General features: G+C 35.5%; 1 protein-coding gene and 1 long non-coding RNA gene across 22 annotated transcripts in view; one reads left to right on the top strand and one right to left on the bottom strand.

Annotated features, from left to right (window-relative positions):
- Positions 1-19,094, top strand: part of MEF2C (myocyte enhancer factor 2C) — a 163,079-nt gene extending 143,985 nt beyond the window's left edge. For 9 of the 21 annotated variants that reach the window (XM_023215035.2, XM_023215030.2, XM_023215042.1 and 6 more), the window contains 4 exons: positions 5,159-5,331; positions 7,700-7,829; positions 8,419-8,554; positions 14,414-19,093. In XM_023215035.2, the coding sequence (XP_023070803.1) occupies positions 5,159-5,331; positions 7,700-7,829; positions 8,419-8,554; positions 14,414-14,735 (761 nt within the window). In that variant the 3' untranslated portion in view covers positions 14,736-19,093. Of the gene's footprint in view, positions 1-5,158; positions 5,332-7,699; positions 7,830-8,418; positions 8,555-14,413 lie in introns of all 21 variants that reach the window. The other 12 variants (XM_023215038.1, XM_023215027.3, XM_023215036.1 and 9 more) reach the window with 2 other exon arrangements.
- Positions 14,506-19,959, bottom strand: part of LOC111544472 — a 46,429-nt gene continuing 40,975 nt past the window's right edge. Inside the window, exon 4 of the long non-coding RNA XR_002732172.1 lies at positions 14,506-14,715. This is a non-coding gene — a long non-coding RNA (uncharacterized LOC111544472). The remainder of the gene's footprint in view (positions 14,716-19,959) is intronic.

Below are 19,959 nucleotides of genomic sequence, written 5' to 3'. Positions count from 1 at the left end.
GTGTTTCCTCTTCAGAGGAATTCCCCTCCTTCTAAACTCCAACATCTCTCTGTCCTGCATTCCTTCTCTCCACAAAGCGTCTCTCTGAACTATCTGATAAATTCCTGTTCACTCTTAATAGCCATGCTGCCACCATTCTTTTTCCTAGGATATCATGCAGCTCATCTTTTGGTGAAAAGTTCTGTGTGAGTAAATTCATATTGAGATTTATCTTGATATAACAACAACCTGTGGCAGCAAGTACTCGTCAGTGTGGAAGAAAATATCAGAGACTTCAACTTTTCATTTTCATTAGGGAAAATGTCTGACTTGTTTGAGTCTACCACTTGCAGTTAGCTAAGGTAATGTGCTGTGAAATGATTAACAGGTGCAACAGGTAGAAAAGTAGCTTTAATTAACCCTCTATAAACAAATTTAGTAGGTGGGCACTTACATGATTTCCTGGCTTTCGCGTTACATGGTTGATAAGCAGTTTGTCTCAATAGTGTACTTGGTCATCAGTTTGCAATCATTATCTAAAATGTAAAATGTTCTCAAGTAGCATAAAGAGAAGAGACCCTTGACGTTTGAAGTTAACCAGTTACTCATTACATTTTCAGTTCTCACCTCGTTGTCCCTCAATAACTTACCTTTTAGTGCCTTTCCTGAATAATTCTTAATTTTTCTAGCATATTCTTTATATCTATTTGCAAAGCACCTGAAACATATGAAGAACTAGTATTCTGTGTATTATCACTGCCTCTGATTGCAGCAGAGTGGAGTGAATTCAGTGTGGGCTGAAGTTGTCTGAAAAGCATCGTGAAAGAGTTGGAACTTCAGCTGATCCTTAAAAGATAAATTTGAATTAAACAGGAGAGCCAATACTGCCAGTTATTGAACTGCTAGAGCAAAGATTTGCATATATTCCAAGGACCATAAGGCAGGCTGTGGCCATTGGAAATTAGATTTCATAGATAGAGTGTGTCAACTGTAGACAGTTCTGAGAGCCCGGCAGGGCACTGACTCAACTGTGTTAAGCATTCATGTATAAAAAGGAACATGATGGAAGTAGCAGTTTAGAAAGACTTCCTTGAATGAGTTGGTTAGCATCACACAAATGCACAAAAGTTTGAATACAGCTTTAAGGAACTCCTCTGAAGGCCTGAAACTCCTCTTAAGGCCTGGTGAAGAACCCCTCAACTAGAGACCGGAGGTCCAGATGGAGAGCTGCTGAAATATTTATTCAAATGGTGATGAAAGCCAAAGCTAAGATGGCGGCAGTGGAAGTAGAGACAGGCATTTTTGAAGAAAAGTGAACAAGATTTGGTATGTCATTGGATATGGAGATGGAAGAAGGAAGGGAAGATGATGGAAGATGACAGTTTGGTAAATTAAAAAATGGGTATTCCAATGGCAGAATTAGCCATGGTCCATAGTGACTAGTTCTGTTTGTGCTTATTAGTCTTATATGCTTGTATTCATAACTGAAAGTTCTAGAAAAGAAAAAGGAACAAGTGAAGAAAACTCAAAATGCCTAAACATCCAAATAAAAGAAAGTTTCAGAACTTTGGGCTCAAAGAGAGCTACATATTCAAGTGAGCTCTGTGAGACAAGGCAAAATGCCTTCCTCATAATATCTTAAGCCAGGAATATGTTCTTTGAATTTACAACTTCTTAAAATAGGAGTCAATAAAAAAAAAAATGCAGCAAGTGTTTGCTAGTTAACTGGGGAGAAAAATGTTTTTTCTCCTAACACCACATTCAAGTTCTATGTATTGACACTAATTTTAATATGAGTATATACAAACTTGTACCAGAAGAGGTAGATTCTACAATCCTTTATGTAAGTTAACTCATATATGCTTAAATTTGTTATTTTTATGTGAAACAATATTTTTAATCAAATGAAACTATAAAACAAACTGACTCTAAAGTTGGTCTGTACTTCATTTTCTTATAATCTATAATCAGGAAATCCATTCACTCCTGCTTTATAATTTTTGTGCCTTTAAGTGGTCAGAGGAATGTGACATCTGCATACAGTCACGTCTAAATTGATAATTGTCCAGGCAGAGGGTAATTTTAAAACATAGCATGAAAAAAGGTTGAATCTGTATATTAGAAGGTTGTTGAGAGGTGGTGTTTCCCACCTCCCGGACCCCTGAATTTAAATGCGACCATTCTCTTTGGTGAATTTATCTTAAGGTGGGACAACAGGCTCAACACAGGCCGCAGCGTTCTGAGTGAGGAGGAGGCTGCGGTTTCCCAGCCGGTTTAAATGCAGGCTCTTCTTAGCAGTAAACCACACGCATGTATTCATCATTGATTTTCAAATGATAGGTTTCTATATCACTGGTTTAGGATCCACAGTCTTGCATTCCTGAATCTATATTATGCCCAAAGAATAACAATTTGGTGGCTGGAAACAGAAATGGTTATTATACGGCTCCAAAATGCTAGCTGGCACAATATGCTAGAAACAGCAGAAATTCACTAGCAAAAAGCAGAATTTATTTGTTCTTAAAAATAACTCAATACTCCAAAAATATGAATTTAAAAGTGTCATCATAGTTCAAAATATTTTACATTTCAGTATGTAAACACCTTAAAATATGTGACTAATCTTCTAAAATGGCATAATTTCCAAATAACAGGAAATATTCCAAGAGAAAAGTAGAAGACTTTTTAAATCATTTTTTTTAGTTTTGAGGTATTTATTGAATGAAAAACTATAATGTATGTTTACTTTTTTCCCCCTACTGCTGCCCTGAATAACTGTTTAAAAATGTGGGCAAAAAGACATAGGCTTTGTTGAAATTTCTCAGAGAGTTTACTGTAGAAAATGCAAAAAAAAAAAAAAAAAAAAAAAAAAACTTTTCTCAAGGCCTCCGTGAGGCATTTCCATTTTCACACACTGGCCCAGTGCTTGTCATATCACAGGACAACACATTTCACGAAGCGGTTTTACTTCCTTTTAGCAAAATAACTCCTCCATGCAAACCAGTATCGGCATCTACCGAGCTGGGGTTTTAGTTTCTTCTGATCTATTCAAGCTTCATTGCACTGCTTAACTGATCTTTTTTTCCCCCTTCTTTTGAAATTACCCAGCTAATTTTCCATTTGATTGTTTATATAAACCAGATCTCACACAGACTTAATAGATAAGTGACATATGTCTTTAGTGTGTCCATCTGACCTTCAGCTGACAGCAAAGTATAGAGCAGAATTGACCTCGATGTTCTCATTCTCTTTTTATCCCGTAGAATCTATTAATTCAAACTAAGTTCATACCATATTCTCAATAATGATTCAGGATGACATATTAAATATAAAACTCCTCTAAGCACTCCATTTTGTCAAGCATTTTTTTAAAGTGAACATACTCTCTTTTGTTTGTTTTTTTCTTCTAGTGAGAGAAGGTAAATGCATTGTTTCCTGTAACAGCTTTTGCCACGGAATACTGTTCAAATTTACTGTAAAGAAAATTTTGGCGTTTGTCATATTTATCAGCTTTAGAGAATTTGGCTAATTTTCCGGAAGTTTTCTTACAGAAGGGAATTTAGATTCACATTCAACCAACATTTCTTAAATGACTCCTGTGTGCTCACCACATGTTTTGGGGGTGTCCAGTTTCGTTTTTTTTATTTTTATTTTTATTTTTTTTACCCCAGGAGCTAGGATAATTTTATTCATAATCCAATTGACAGACTTAATCTTGTAGTTATTTGTTACATATTCAGCCTGTTTATTCATGCATAAAATGAGACAGGTAAATGAAGGGAATATGAAGAACAAATGTGCTTTATGCAGTGTGCCTCAAATATATTTTGCTTCTAAAGATGTTCCCATAAATATCTCCTCAAATATACCTTTGCCCTGCCTTCCCAGTTCCTCATGGCCTCTATCTCAGGCCATCAAGCTAGTCTCCAGACTGGTCCACACTAGCAAGTCTTACTAATTCCTGAGTATACCAATGCCAGTAGATCTTTCTGACCACTTAGAGGTCTGTGTCATACCTCTACTCTGAAACTTTCATTTCCACCGTATAAACCCAAGGCCTTTTATCCTGGAATTCAAGATCTCCACAAGCCAACACTTGCATCCCTCCAGAGTCTCTGACATCCCTCTCTTTTCATGGGTCCCCTTCTAACAGGTTCCTCTCAGTACCCCTTACCAGGCTCTATAAACTCCTACCTCAGCCCTTTCCTACCGCTTCATCACAACAAGCTAGCAAGGATTGTTGAATCAGGTAGCTGATTTCTCTTATTCTCCCTTCAGAGGCAGTGGAGGAAGTCAGCAGATGTCTTTCTGAGTCCGCTGTCATGCCAGCTCTGCTGGCATTTGTAATCAACTCATCTCTACCTCTCTTGGTCATATTTTGAAATATGAAAAACGGAGACCTTGGGATATCCACTTTTCTGTTAGTAGGGTGCTGAACATCAGAGACCTAAGAAAACCCTTGCAGTCTTCCCGTTCAATGGCTATTCCTGTGCCTTGGTGAATCAGCACTTTAGCGGGGACATCATCACTTCATTTCAGCTCCAGGGAAGGAGTTTGCTTTCTGAAGTTCTGTGTGAGCAGGAAAGCAAGGGTTATACACTGAACTTAGTGAGGAGGGCAAAGTAGATGGAAGAGAAACCATAGAGAGAATTCACTCAGAGAAAAGCGGAACTGAACAGCAAAATGTGTAAGCAGCTTCCCCTCCTCCTGCATGTCCTAGAAATTACAGTCTTGCTGGTATGCCCTTTCTTCATTTAAGGACACACAGACACACAAAATAAAACCCAAACCAGTGAACTGAAAGAGTGAGTCACGCCAGCCAGGCCTCCGCCAAGCTAGTCAATTAAAGTGCAAGACCAGCTCTGTGCTTTTCTTAGACCCTGAACTACTGTCTGACTTTCTTCCTGAATATTTTTGATAGGAAAAAAGTATATGCTGATTTCTGAGCAAGTTGATGTATATTGGCTGTCTTCTCATAGAAAGTTTCTAATCTTCCTTCAGAGGACTATTGAATAATTGAATGGGTTACTTGTCCCATGGAGGTCAAATCAGTCATCCTATGGTTTTGCAATGTGTGTCTTACCATTAAGCTTTTGCTTTTATTCTCATGTTGTGTATTCTTGGGAAACATATTTGACCTAGATTTCTTCCTGAGTGTTTTATTGTTTTTTCTTAACAGGGAACGGGTATGGCAATCCCCGAAACTCACCAGGTCTGCTGGTCTCACCTGGTAACTTGAACAAGAATATGCAAGCAAAATCTCCTCCCCCAATGAATTTAGGAATGAATAACCGTAAACCAGATCTCCGAGTTCTTATTCCACCAGGCAGCAAGAATACGATGCCATCAGTGGTAATACAAAACTACATTTTAAATAAATATTGATAACGTTTTGTATATGTTTTGCTGTTTTTATGTTTGTCTAACTTGATGGATTACTTACATTCTCCCAGAAAATGAACACATCAGTGCCATTGACAGAGCATTGCTTGTATTTAGCTATTATTTCTGGTAACTGGTTTGCATTTCCCTTTTCCGTGTTAAAAAAAAAAAAAAAAACAATCTAGTGAACTTCACTAGGCTGATGTTCTAGGACAAGAAAAACATTTTCTTTTAAGACTTTCAATTTATAGCTGGAAAAAAATTACACACTACTATCAGTCAATCTCTATGTCCCATAAGCAGAGTAATAATAGGTAATGAGGTACTTCACAACATAGTATTTTTACAATATTTATGTCCTCAACATGCTGACAATGAGAAAATACTTTCCATAATTTCTAAATGAACTTTCTCCTGTTAATTAGCAAATCCTTTCTTAGATGTATTGCAATGATAATATCTAATACATCACATGCCTGCACTACCTCAATTCATCTTTCCATATATGTACTTCATGAAAATAGCTATCTCTCAAAAGCAAATTGTGTTAAAATTCTAGGCATTTTAAGAACAAAGGTTATATTTTACATCAAAAAACAATTGTAGCACCTCTAAGAAAGATAGATAAATAAGAAATTTTAAATAGAGATTATATCCCCAGACGCTGTCATTTTTCTTTCTTCTGGGTCTGCGTGCCTAAGATGAAGATAATATTGTGGGACCAAATTCAACAACCAAGAGCCTTACATCAGTGTTCTACAAATTAGCTTTGCTTAAGAGCAAGAACATTTAAAACCAAGATTCAGTAGACAAATTTAGATCACTCTGCAAACACATTTCTTTTTTTTTCTCTTTCTCTGCTCTGTGGCAAGCTTCAGGGTACAACAGTCCTGCGAGATGATTAGTTTATTATGGCACAGTGCTGATTAATTTTGAATATCAACCAAAAAAAATCACATAATATGCAGCATTCCTTCAGAAAAAACTGGGTCTAATAAATATAACCTCCTACAGGGCTACATCCAAGCAGTGCGGGCCGTGCATGGCAAGCCATCTCTATCAACAGATTTATTCCAGGTCCCTTAAAACTGATGCTGTCCCAGGGAATCTGTGATGGGTCAGTTAGGTCCCTCTCTGGCAGCCAGGTGTAGCTCCCCTTCCTCCAGCAAGTGAGGTTTCAAAGCACAGTCTTGTTTTTTCCTTCAAAATGGGGTGATGTAATAATGAACATTGAGACACTGACCTGGGCTGAAAACTGGGTAGATTTGTGTTCCCATTTGAGACAAACAGGTCATTAAGGGAAACAAAGAATGTCTTTGTAAGGAGTTATCTTTGGAGTCTGGGTTTTAAAACTGTTTAAACTGTTGTGTCTATCGGAAGATGCTTTTCCTTTTGTTGAAAAGATTTTGCCCAATTATAAATATTTACGGACACTAATTAATAAAACTCCTTCCGCATGCTCTCAGTCTGAGGATGTCGACCTGCTTTTGGTAAGTGGTGAGAGCGCTTCCCTCAAATGGCATGTGCAAAGCTACTTTTAGGAAGAGGTGGTAGCTTTGATAAAATTGAAAGATATTGGAAGTTACCACAGTATGTCAACATTGATTATGTTTAAATACCATTAATTTCTGGCATCACTCACAGGTGAAAAGAATGTCAGGTTATTTTTTTCTGTTTCAATATTTTAGGACAATTGATAGTAAAATTCAAACAAAAATATTCTCTCATTATATAAAACTAAAATATTTCTTCTTCTGGGAATTAAAGTCTCATGATTTTAAGTTTATGTGGGGAATAGTTTATCTCTTTACTGTAATGAGTTAAATATTCGCATTAGCTGCTTTGCCATCTAGTTTGAGGGAAGTTTTAGAAGAATCTGAACAAAGTGGTCAGAGCACCACCTGCTGGTCGGAATATAACATGAGCCCCTACTCATTTGCTCTCTGCTGTATGTAGAACTGAACATAAAAACTACCATGGTTGATTTTAATTTTTTTAAAATTTGCATTTGAATAAAAACTGAAACAATGGAAGTACAGTATACATATTTCATCAGTTTTCAACATAGTCTGTTTTTACCCATAATAAAGCTATGGTGCTTGTTACTAGTTCTGTTGCCTAGGAGATACTGATGTAATGGGTTACTATGGCAACAGCTGGTCTCTTGAAGGATTGTAAATGATAGGGTTGGCAGAGTTCATAGAGACACATGTTAAATGATTAATTTCATGAGATTTGTACCAAGTTATCTCTTTCTGTGCAAAACTAATACTGAAATCTAATATTTTTAACTTTTAAAAATATTCCATCAGTAATGTCTTTTTATTTACTTTAAAAGAATCAAAGGATAAATAACTCCCAGTCGGCTCAGTCATTGGCTACCCCAGTGGTCTCTGTAGCAACTCCTACTTTACCAGGACAAGGAATGGGAGGATATCCATCAGCCATTTCAACAACATATGGTACCGGTGAGTAGCTTTGTCATGTGCAATTAGTACACTAAATACTTTTTATTGAAAAGCAAGATGAAAAAGTTATCTTTTACTCTACTAGGAAGCTTTATTTAGGGCCTGTGCTGTCCACAGCACTGCAACATTACCATTCTTTACTAAGACAAAGTGAATATCCACATTTTTCTTTCTTAACTGACTGAAAGTTTTATTCACGCAACCTGAGTTCAAAATAGAAGCACACTTTCAAGAAAATCGAGCTATTTCTTTGATGTAGTAAAAAGCTCACTTTCTCAGGATTGTTTAACATTTCTACGTCATCAAATATGTACATACCTTTATACTAGATTGTAGTTCTAATAAACTAGAATTGTAGACGATATTACTTCAAAGCATTCATGGAATACTTATTTTTGGTTTATAGTATATTCCTTTTAAATTAAAATTATCATTGATGCTTTATCTCCCCTCCTCCCAAAATCAAAAATATGTATAATAATGATAATCCTAATAGAATATTTTGGAAATTGAAAATGTTTATTCTGTTTAGCATTTGATAATTTCTGAATTTAATATTTTCCCTTATTGTTTTATTCTTTAAATCTAGAGTACTCTCTGAGTAGTGCAGACCTGTCATCTCTGTCTGGGTTTAACACCGCCAGCGCTCTTCACCTTGGTTCAGTAACTGGCTGGCAACAGCAACACCTACATAACATGCCACCATCTGCCCTCAGTCAATTGGGGTAAGCAATATTATTTTTTATAGTATAATATTAGAATGCATTTTAAAAAACAAAGGGCAATCTCTAAATAAGTGCTTTAATATCTCATTAGCGGATGTAAAATTCTGCTTTATTGAAATCCAAGTGTAATTTTCAGATCAATACTTTTCAAGTAGCTTAAATCTTGTATACCTGTTTTTTAAGAGGACAGCGAGCTCTGTAATAATGAGGTAAATTGTTTCCTTATTGTTTTAGGCTACATTTGTTTCCACTTCTATCAGTGATAGAATTTTTATTTAGTTTTCACACAGTTCATTTGGGACTTAAGAAGGCATTTATAGTATAAGCTTAGATATTTGAGAATCTTTCTTTTTTCACATAAACCATATAGTTTATGCCAATGTTAACCTAATACACATAGGAACAACTAGTCAATTGATGCACAGGCTTCATGTATTTATAATGTATTCATAGTATAGTTGTATACTTATAGATATTGTATGAAATATATGTATATAATACTAATTAGTACATATAATACTAATTACCTAAATTTGGGTATAAAAATAAATTTTTATGTAGTCAGAGGATGTATTTCTGCCCCCTTGTGGTAGTTTTCAGATATGTCTTTATCATAGAAATGACTCCTGTCATTTATCTGTGGAAACGTTCAAACCTTTAAAAAGCTCTGAATTCGGCCGGGCACGGTGGCTCAAGCCTGTAATCCTAGCACTTTGGGAGGCCGAGACGGGCGGATCACGACGTCAGGAGATCGAGACCATCCTGGCTAACCCGGTGAAACCCCGTCTCTACTAAAAAATAAAATTAGCCGGGCGAGGTGGCGGGCGCCTGTAGTCCCAGCTACTCGGGAGGCTGAGGCAGGAGAATGGCGTAAACCCGGGAGGCGGAGCTTGCAGTGAGCTGAGATCCGGCCACTGCACTCCAGCCTGGGTGACAGAGCGAGACTCCGTCTCAAAAAAAAAAAAAATAAAAAAAAGCAGCTCTGAATTCACAATTCACACTATTTCATATAAAACAAGTCATTTTTTAAAAAAGCTTAAAACATAAACTGAAAGCCTGACTGTCAATTTAATAAGTCCACAATTGCAATTAATCTTCAAAAGAAAATACCAGGAGCATATAAAATATTTAAAGATAACAAGCTTTTATATTTTAAAAATATTCTGTATGCCTAGCCCACTTTTACTTTTCTGCTTAGCCATTTGGTTATCATTAATCAATTAGCTGTATTAGTTAACTAGTTATATATCCATATTTCTAAGGAGATAGAATAAAACATTGATTAGTATAAAAGTCACTGATTTATACCACAACCTTGTGTCTCTTATGTCTGCTGGTGCCCTCTCTCCCCACCCACTAGCTTTCACATGATACTGATTTAGCATATACTACTGTTGTGATTATGAAATATTCACCCATAGACTGTTTACTTACGTTCATCCTACCCACTAATCTTGGTCATTGAAAATCTAACCTTTCATTTAAATAGTAAAATAAATTCACGTGACACTGTTGCTCAGCTTTCTTGAAAGATAGTTAACTTTGAAGATACATTACGTATTGATCAGCAACAGAGTTTTATCTTTTTAAGACACTTAAATTTTCTCTGGAATGTTAGCTATTCAAGTAGACATTAATTGTGGGAACCTCTTCAGGTAATTATCACCAAGCATAATACCATCCAGGCAACTAAAAAATATGTACATGTATACATATTTTGTACAAAATATCTACTGCTATGGCTTAGCAAGGAATCCACTGAACATGATTCTTGTCAAAAATAAACATAACCGCTTATTTACCATTTTTTTCACAAATTTAATCCATTATAGGGCTAGATTTCCCTAAAAGTTATCAACATCAAAAGCCATATTATTTTCTCTGAATGTGGCTTTTTTTGTTTTCAATAGTACCTGATAATTTACATTTTTACATATAAACACATATTTATTTACATATTTTAACTGTATTACAATTTTAAAACTCTTTTCTATTACAAAGGAAGAATCTAATTCTCTGCTGCCTCTTATAATAGAGGTTTCAGTAAATGAGAAAAGAGGGACAACCCTAGACTAGAAAGGAACTGAATTACAACAGCCAAAGATGAAACATTTTGTTCAGCTCCCAGTTCCTTTCAACACTGAATTTCGTTGTGCTTAATTTGACTCTTAGTTTTGTCTGTGAGTTTTAGTTGCACTTAATCACATCCCTTACCCCTCAAATGAATGGAATGACCCTTCCAGTCCTTCCACTGTTGGCCCTCCTCTCTCTGCTTCACACACACTTTCTCTCCCTCTCACAATCACATACAGAGTAGCTTTTTGAAAGGAGGTTCCTTCACATGGACTACCTCATGTTCACACGATAAAATGTTAAACTGTTTTTTTTTTTAAATCCCAAGCTGCAATACTTATGTAGAGTAATTTACATGAGCGTCCTTAATTCTTTACAGTGTAAATCAATATAAAAAGAATTGATACATTTTCCAGGCCAAAGTTGTCTCATAGATTTGTGTTGCGGGCTCACATTCTTTTGGCTAGAGACAATGTTCATAGTAGAGTGGAATATATTTCAGCACCACCAAAGTAGATAATCCCAGCAGCCCAAGATGGTTACCACAATTCTTTCTCAAAATTGCAAAACTATAAATAGAGTTCTTCATATTTTGCCCATGGAAAAAAGTGCATTTTGTCCTTTGGAGCTTTAAGTCTTCAAAGCTGTACTTTTAAAAACTAGTATCTGGTTTTATCTAACCAAGCTAAGTAAGCAGCACAAATTGATTTGCTATAGGGAGAGAGATGGCTGGCAGAGGAACTTGCTATCAAGAGTTAATGAAAGTCCTTTGAATACTAATATTTGATTTAGAGTAACACTAAGTTTTAGTGTTTTTCTAAACTACCACCTATAAAAAGGGCAACCTGTTTTCTGGAAGCATTTCCATACGTCATCTTTGTCGATGTGGGTGTTCAGTACATACTGAGAGAGAGAACTCCGAGTAGAGATGACTTATAAAAGGTTAGGTTAAATATAGTTTGATAGTCTAATTTCCAGGCGGAGGCAGTAAAAAATTTGAATAAAACTATCCAGTCATGTTTGATTTCTGAACAATTATGGGAAAGGGTAGGAGTTTTCCCAATTCAAAAGCATCTGTAATAGATGAAAATTTGCATAGAGGAGTTGATATGGGTAACTTGCATATCTGGCTTCTATCTCCCCACCCACCTCTTTATCACCCACCCACACATATGCAGTATTTCACAATTATCCAGGTCTATAATTATTCATGTCTATATTTTGTTCTTAAGAACAAGTAGACCAACATGCTTATATCTGAACCTAGCATATATGCAGTTAAGTTATTTTAATGCTGCTTTTTTCTTTTCAAGAAAATACTTCTTTGTTAACAGATACTAGCCATTCTATTTTGTATCCTATGTCACAGTATAATGAAGCTGAATCTAAGATACCACTTGCATTTTATTACTGTGGATTTAGTCCCCAGAACTACTGAAAATGCTTCATGTATGTTTTCATTGTCAAATGAAATTCCACCAAAAGATAAATTTAAGCTAGTCTGTTTGTAGAAAGGGATAACCAATAATTGTTACATCTTTCATGGGAAAGATACACAGCTAAACCTAAACAGACCAGTTAATACAGGGAGATGAAGCAAAGAGGTGAATAATGCAGCTTCCAAAAACTGTGTTAAAGAAACAGAATTTTGGTTATATTATTTTTCCCTTACCTTATCTGGATTAACTGTTAGACTGTCCAACTCACCAATTTTTTCTTCTAATTTTCTATGTCACCCTCCCTGTGAAGACACAATCTGTATGTCAAAGGGCAAGCCAAAGTATTTATTGATATATCACTTTTTATTTTCAGGCTCCTAATTCATATTCATTATTAAACAGTTGTGTAATTCATAGCAGAAACATTTAATTAAATTTTAGTGATATAGTCTTTCCTAGAGCCAGGAAAATTCTTTATTCCAGAAATCAAAAGACTATTTCCTCTAACATCAAAATGAATCACTAAGTAACTTTGAACCAAGATAAAATAGTCTACCATTATGAATCCTTTTGAAATACAGGAGTTCCCTCTCCCTATTTTGACAAGGCTTATTTAACTAAAATTTTGGAAAATACTAAGACTATAAAATAATAAGCTACAAATAAATAGCTCCAAATATAAACAGGTGTTTGAAAATTATATACACTCAGTGTAGTTTCTTGATATAAATGCTAACACTGCTTTGATTATATAAGATCATAAAAGCTAGAGAAAGAAACGCTTATTAAGGAAACAAATAATTCTCCTTTATATTATTCTCTACATTAGCTCACCTATTTATTAATAGAAGGAAAGTAATTCTTTGCCAGTAGGTGGTGCTTTTGTACAAAACATCACTCAAAGATAAACTCGTTTCTGACTAATTTTATATCACTATACATCTTGAGTTTGTATCACATCTCCCAAAAAGCCAGCCCCAAGTTACTCCACTTTTTTTCTGAAATATATACTTTTTCTCTCAGTGCTCATAATGACATTGTTAGTGCCGACTAGTTCTCTCCACTGGAAAGCAGCGTAATTACATACATTAGTAAGTAGGCTTGCTTTCCTTTGTTTAAACTGGGTGTGTCTGTATGGATAATTCTTCACTTGGATTCTTCCTCAGTAAAAGAGAGTACCATACTCCCTTGACAATATAGTCAAGTAATCCTGACTCTAGCTGTGGAAGTCAGTGTAATCAGTGTAAGAAGAGTAAAAGCATCTTAAAATTGATGCCAGCAATGTCACTATGGTTTATCCTGATCAAAGTCATTGTGATTGCTAATCTATACTTAAGGGCTTAATGCTTTTTTCCTCTAGAATTCCAAGTTTCTAAATTTTCCCAGATTTTGGAGGAAGGAAAAATTATTCTCTCTGGGAATATATGAGGATTAAGGATTATAAACACAGTAAAATCACACTACATCCTTCTTCGCAACAAGCTTTCCTTAGGCAACACCAGATTCATCGACTAATACCAATGATACATAAGAGGAGTGGTAGCCTAAGAATTCCATCAGGGAGTGACTAGCATTAATAAAATTGAGGTAATTGTGGAACACAGAGTATTTTCATCTCACATAACTGCAAAAGGATGAAGAAAGTCAAATTATCAGTTTTAATGGAGTAGAAAGTCTAAGTGTTTTAAAACCAACATTTAAACTTTCTGCAGATAATTTTCAATTTCCCTCACCCTTTCCCTTTTTTCCACCTCCCATGCTTTTTACAAGATATAGTTATTGTGTAGCATTTGAGTTCTAGTCATTTAAAATTTGAACTCCCTTCACTTTCTCTGAAGACTATGTAACTCCATCTGTATGTGCTTATTAATTAGAGGCAAATATTTATATTGATAATAAGCTTTTAAAAATAATATTCAAACACAAGCATTAGTAAATCCAGGAAGTCTAATTCCAGAACTAAACACTGTATCTAAAGGCTTAGAAATTTAATTTTTGGGACTAGTCTAGGGATAGAGTCCACGAACACAGTAAATGCTTTTTCCATTGTGTCTTAAACCTTTCTGAAATGGTAAACTGAATGTTTAGGGAGCCTGTCAGAGACTAGAGATATATTTCATGAGGCCTGGTCCAGTTAAATACTATGATTACTACCGGGCAAATCAACAAAGGCATCCTAAATCGCCCTAAGAAGGCGATGCCCTTATGTGCTTCCAAGCACGTTCTCTTCACTCTGGGCATGCTCTGGTGTCTATGCGAGTCTTTAAGCTGATGTTTTATGTAATTGTGAGTTCCTGGGGCCTCCAGGCCTCCTTCATCTGTAACTGGGTTTCCTTTCCTCCTACAGAGCTTGCACTAGCACTCATTTATCTCAGAGTTCAAATCTCTCCCTGCCTTCTACTCAAAGCCTCAACATCAAGTCAGAACCTGTTTCTCCTCCTAGAGACCGTACCACCACCCCTTCGAGATACCCACAACACACGCGCCACGAGGCGGGGAGATCTCCTGTTGACAGCTTGAGCAGCTGTAGCAGTTCGTACGACGGGAGCGACCGAGAGGATCACCGGAACGAATTCCACTCCCCCATTGGACTCACCAGACCTTCGCCGGACGAAAGGGAAAGTCCCTCAGTCAAGCGCATGCGACTTTCTGAAGGATGGGCAACATGATCAGATTATTACTTACTAGTTTTTTTTTTTTTTTTTTTCTTGCAGTGTGTGTGTGTGCTATACCTTAATGGGGAAGGGGGGTCGATATGCATTATATGTGCCGTGTGTGGAAAAAAAAAAGTCAGGTACTCTGTTTTGTAAAAGTACTTTTAAATTGCCTCAGTGATACAGTATAAAGATAAACAGAAATGCTGAGATAAGCTTAGCACTTGAGTTGTACAACAGAACACTTGTACAAAATAGATTTTAAGGCTAACTTCTTTTCACTGTTGTGCTCCTTTGCAAAATGTATGTTACAATAGATAGTGTCATGTTGCAGGTTCAACGTTATTTACATGTAAATAGACAAAAGGAAACATTTGCCAAAAGCGGCAGATCTTTACTGAAAGAGAGAGCAGCTGTTATGCAACATATAGAAAAATGTATAGATGCTTGGACAGACCCGGTAATGGGTGGCCATTGGTAAATGTTAGGAACACGCCAGGTCACCTGACATCCCAAGAATGCTCACAAACCTGCAGGCATATCATTGGCGTATGGCACTCATTAAAAAGGATCAAAGACCATTAAAAGAGGACCATACCTATTTAAAAAAAAATGTGGAGTTGGAGGGCTAACGTATTTAATTAAATAAATAAATCTGGGTCTGCATCTCTTATTAAATAAAAATATAAAAATATGTACATTACATTTTGCTTATTTTCATATAAAAGGTAAGACAGAGTTTGCAAAGCATTTGTGGCTTTTTGTAGTTTACTTAAGCCAAAATGTGTTTTTTTCCCCTTGATAGCTTCGCTAATATTTTAAACAGTCCTGTAAAAAACCAAAAAGGACTTTTTGTATAGAAAGCACTACCCTAAGCCATGAAGAACTCCATGCTTTGCTAACCAAGATAACTGTTTTCTCTTTGTAGAAGTTTTGTTTTTGAAATGTGTATTTCTAATTATATAAAATATTAAGAATCTTTTAAAAAAATCTGTGAAATTAACATGCTTGTGTATAGCTTTCTAATATATATAATATTATGGTAATAGCAGAAGTTTTGTTATCTTAATAGCGGGAGGGGGGTATATTTGTGCAGTTGCACATTTGAGTAACTATTTTCTTTCTGTTTTCTTTTACTCTGCATACATTTTATAAGTTTAAGGTCAGCTGTCAAAAGGATAACCTGTGGGGTTAGAACATATCACATTGCAACACCCTAAATTGTTTTTAATACATTAGCAATCTATTGGGTCAACTGACATCCATTGTATATACTAGTTTCTTTCATGCTATTTTTGTTTTGTTTTTTGCATTTTTATCAAATGCAGGGCCCCTTTCTGATCTCACCATTTCACCATGCATCTTGGAATTCAGTAAGTGCATATCCTAACTTGCCCATATTCTAAATCATCTGGTTGGTTTTCAGCCTAGAATTTGATACGCTTTTTAGAAATATGCCCAGAATAGAGAAGCTATGTTGGGGCACATGTCCTGCAAATATGGCCCTAGAAACAAGTGATATGGAATTTACTTGGTGAATAAGTTATAAATTCCCACAGAAGAAAAATGTGAAAGACTGGGTGCTAGACAAGAAGGAAGCAGGTAAAGGGATAGTTGCTTTGTCATCCGTTTTTAATTATTTTAACTGACCCTTGACAATCTTGTCAGCAATATAGGACTGTTGAACAATCCCGGTGTGTCAGGACCCCCAAATGTCACTTCTGCATAAAGCATGTATGTCATCTATTTTTTCTTCAATAAAGAGATTTAATAGCCATTTCAAGAAATCCCATAAAGAACCTCTCTATGTCCCTTTTTTTAATTTAAAAAAATGACTCTTGTCTAATATTCGTCTATAAGGGATTAATTTTCAGACCCTTTAATAAGTGAGTGCCATAAGAAAGTCAATATATATTGTTTAAAAGATATTTCAGTCTAGGAAAGATTTTCCTTCTCTTGGAATGTGAAGATCTGTCGATTCATCTCCAATCATATGCATTGACATACACAGCAAAGAAGATATAGGCAGTAATATCAACACTGCTATATCATGTGTAGGACATTTCTTATCCATTTTTTCTCTTTTACTTGCATAGTTGCTATGTGTTTCTCATTGTAAAAGGCTGCCGCTGGGTGGCAGAAGCCAAGAGACCTTATTAACTAGGCTATATTTTTCTTAACTTGATCTGAAATCCACAATTAGACCACAATTGCACCTTTGGTTGTATCCATAAAGGATGCTAGCCTGCCTTGTACTAATGTTTTATATACTAAAAAAAATCTATCAACCATTTCATATATATCCCACTACTCAAGGTATCCATGGACGGAACATGAAAGAATAACATTTATGCAGAGGAAAAACAAAAACATCCCTGAAAATATACACACTCGTACACACACACGCACAGGGGAAAAAAATAAGAAAATCATTTTCCTCACCATAGACTTGATCCCATCCTTACAACCCATCCTTCTAACTTGATGTGTATAAAATATGCAAACATGTCACAAATGTTCTTTGTCATTTCAAAATACTTTAGTATATCAATATCGGTAGATACCAGTGGGTGGGAAAGGGTCATTATATGAAAATATGAAGAAATAGCCATATTAGTTTTTTAACCTACAATTTGCCTCAGCAACAAAGAAAAAGTGAATTTTTAATGTTGAAGATAAAGTAAGCTAAAGTACCAGCAGAAGCCTTGGCTATTTGTAGCAGTTCTGACAATAGTTTTATAAGAACATGAAGAGAACAGAATCACTTGAAAATGGATGCCAGTCATCTCTTGTTCCCACTACTGAATTCTTATAAAGTGGTGGCATGATAGCGAAGGGATAATCTGAGAATTTTTTAAAGATGATTTAATGAGAAGAAGCACAATTTTGATTGTGATGAGTCACTTTCTGTAAACAATCTTGGTCTATCTTTACCCTTATACCTTATCTGTAATTTACCATTTACTGTATTTGCAAAGCTAGTATGGTTTTTAATCACAGTAAATCCTTTGTATTCCAGACTTTAGGGCAGAGCCCTGAGGGAGTATTATTTTACATAACCCGTCCTAGAGTAACATTTTAGGCAACATTCTTCATTGCAAGTAAAAGAACCATAAGTGGCATTTTACACGGCTGCAAGTATTGTTATATCTAATCCTATTTTAAAAGATTTTTGGTAATATGAAGCTTGAATGCTGGTAACAGTGATGCAATATACACAAGCTGCACAACCTGTATATTGTATGCATTGCTGCGTGGCGGCTGTTTATTTCAACCTTTTTAAAAATTGTGTTTTTTAGTAAAATGGCTTATTTTTTCCCAAAGGTGGAATTTAGCATTTTGTAATGATGAATATAAAAATACCTGTCATCCTCAGATCATTTAAAGGTTAACTAGTGAGAAAGAAAAAACAAAATCCCAAGACACTTTTTAAAAGAATGTCTGCCCTCACACACTTCTATGTATTTGTTTTTCTTACATGCCCATCTTTTCACTTAGAGATAGCATTTTTTGCCCTCTTTATTTTGTTGTTTGTTTTTCCAGAGAGTAAATGCTTTGTAGTTCTTTCTTTAAAAAACATTTTTTTAAAGAAGAAGCCACTTGAACCCTCAATAAAGGCTGTTGCCTAAGCATGGCATACTTCATCTGTTCTCGTTTGTGCCATCTGCCATGATGTCGTCACTTTTATGGCGTTAATTTCCTGCCACTACAGATCTTTTGAAGATTGCTGGAATACTGATGTCTGTTAGAATGCTTCAGACTACAGATGTAATTAAAGGCTTTTCTTAATATGTTTTAACCAAAGATGTGGAGCAATCCAAGCCACATATCTTCTACATCAAATTTTTCCATTTTGGTTATTTTCATAATCTGGTATTGCATTTTGCCTTCCCTGTTCATACCTCAAATTGATTCATACCTCAGTTTAATTCAGAGAGGTCAGTTAAGTGACGGATTCTGTTGTGGTTTGAATGCAGTACCAGTGTTCTCTTCAAGCAAAGTAGACCTGGGTCACTGTAGGCATAGGACTTGGATTGCTTCAGATGGTTTGCTGTATCATTTTTCTTCTTTTTCTTTTCCTGGGGACTTGTTTCCATTAAATGAGAGTAATTAAAATCGCTTGTAAATGAGGGCATACAAGCATTTGCAACAAATATTCAAATAGAGGCTCACAGCGGCATAAGCTGGACTTTGTCGCCACTAGATGACAAGATGTTATAACTAAGTTAAACCACATCTGTGTATCTCAAGGGACTTAATTCAGCTGTCTGTAGTGAATAAAAGTGGGAAATTTTCAAAAGTTTCTCCTGCTGGAAATAAGGTATAATTTGTATTTTGCAGACGATTCAGTAAAGTTACTGGCTTTCTTAGTGATGCAGTGTCCGTGGTGCATTTTTTTAAATTAATGTTTTGCTGTTTAAATCTATTCCATTTTATTGTGTTTTTTCAAAAGCAGCTTATGCCACAAGCACAAATGAGCTTTCTCAGTTTTCAACTCAAAATATTACACGAAAAGATGGATATGTGTGTGTGGGAGGGGTGTGAATTGGATAACAGTTCTTAGGGTATTACAGAATTCAGCCAGTGTTGGAAGTTTAAGGTTCTTATTGAATGGTTCAACTTCTTTATCAAAGAAGTTCCATGAAGATCTCTGATAACCTGTTTAAATGTACAGAATTTTTCAAAAGTTATTGTGAAAAGCAGTACCATAAAATAAGTTACTTTTTAACTAAAATCTGTGGAAAGTGTTTCCAAAAGCACTTCCTTTTTCTTCATCAAAGTAATTTCTAAAGGTTGAAAACATAGGCTTATAAATCTGAATAAATTAGTGAATTCATACATTTTTAGAGATGTCAAATATATTCATTATTAACATTCAATAGTAATCTCTAAAGGGGAATGTCCTTAAAAAGATCGATACAAAGATTAATTTAAAAACTGAAAAGGAAAACAAGACACCACCAGTTAGCCAGCTGGAGAACTTCGACTTTTGCATTAGTAGTGATACCTGCTCCAAAACGAATGCAGTTCTGGGAAATGTAGCCTATGACTTCAAAATAGCAGTGCTTTTTGCTTTGTTCTCTTGTATTCATTTTCAGCAAACATTTATTAAGCAATTATTATATGTAACTCGTGATGATTCCAGGATGAATGAAAATGTAGCCCTTTATCTTAGGAAACTTATAAACTAATAGGAGATAAAAGGCATTCTCAGGGAAGTCTACAAAGTACTACGGGG

The sequence above is a fragment of the Piliocolobus tephrosceles genome, chromosome 4, assembly GCF_002776525.5.
Source record: "Piliocolobus tephrosceles isolate RC106 chromosome 4, ASM277652v3, whole genome shotgun sequence".
NCBI lineage: Eukaryota > Metazoa > Chordata > Mammalia > Primates > Cercopithecidae > Piliocolobus > Piliocolobus tephrosceles.
Note: the sequence above shows the minus strand (reverse complement) of the source record. Positions and strands in the feature narration are given on the sequence as shown.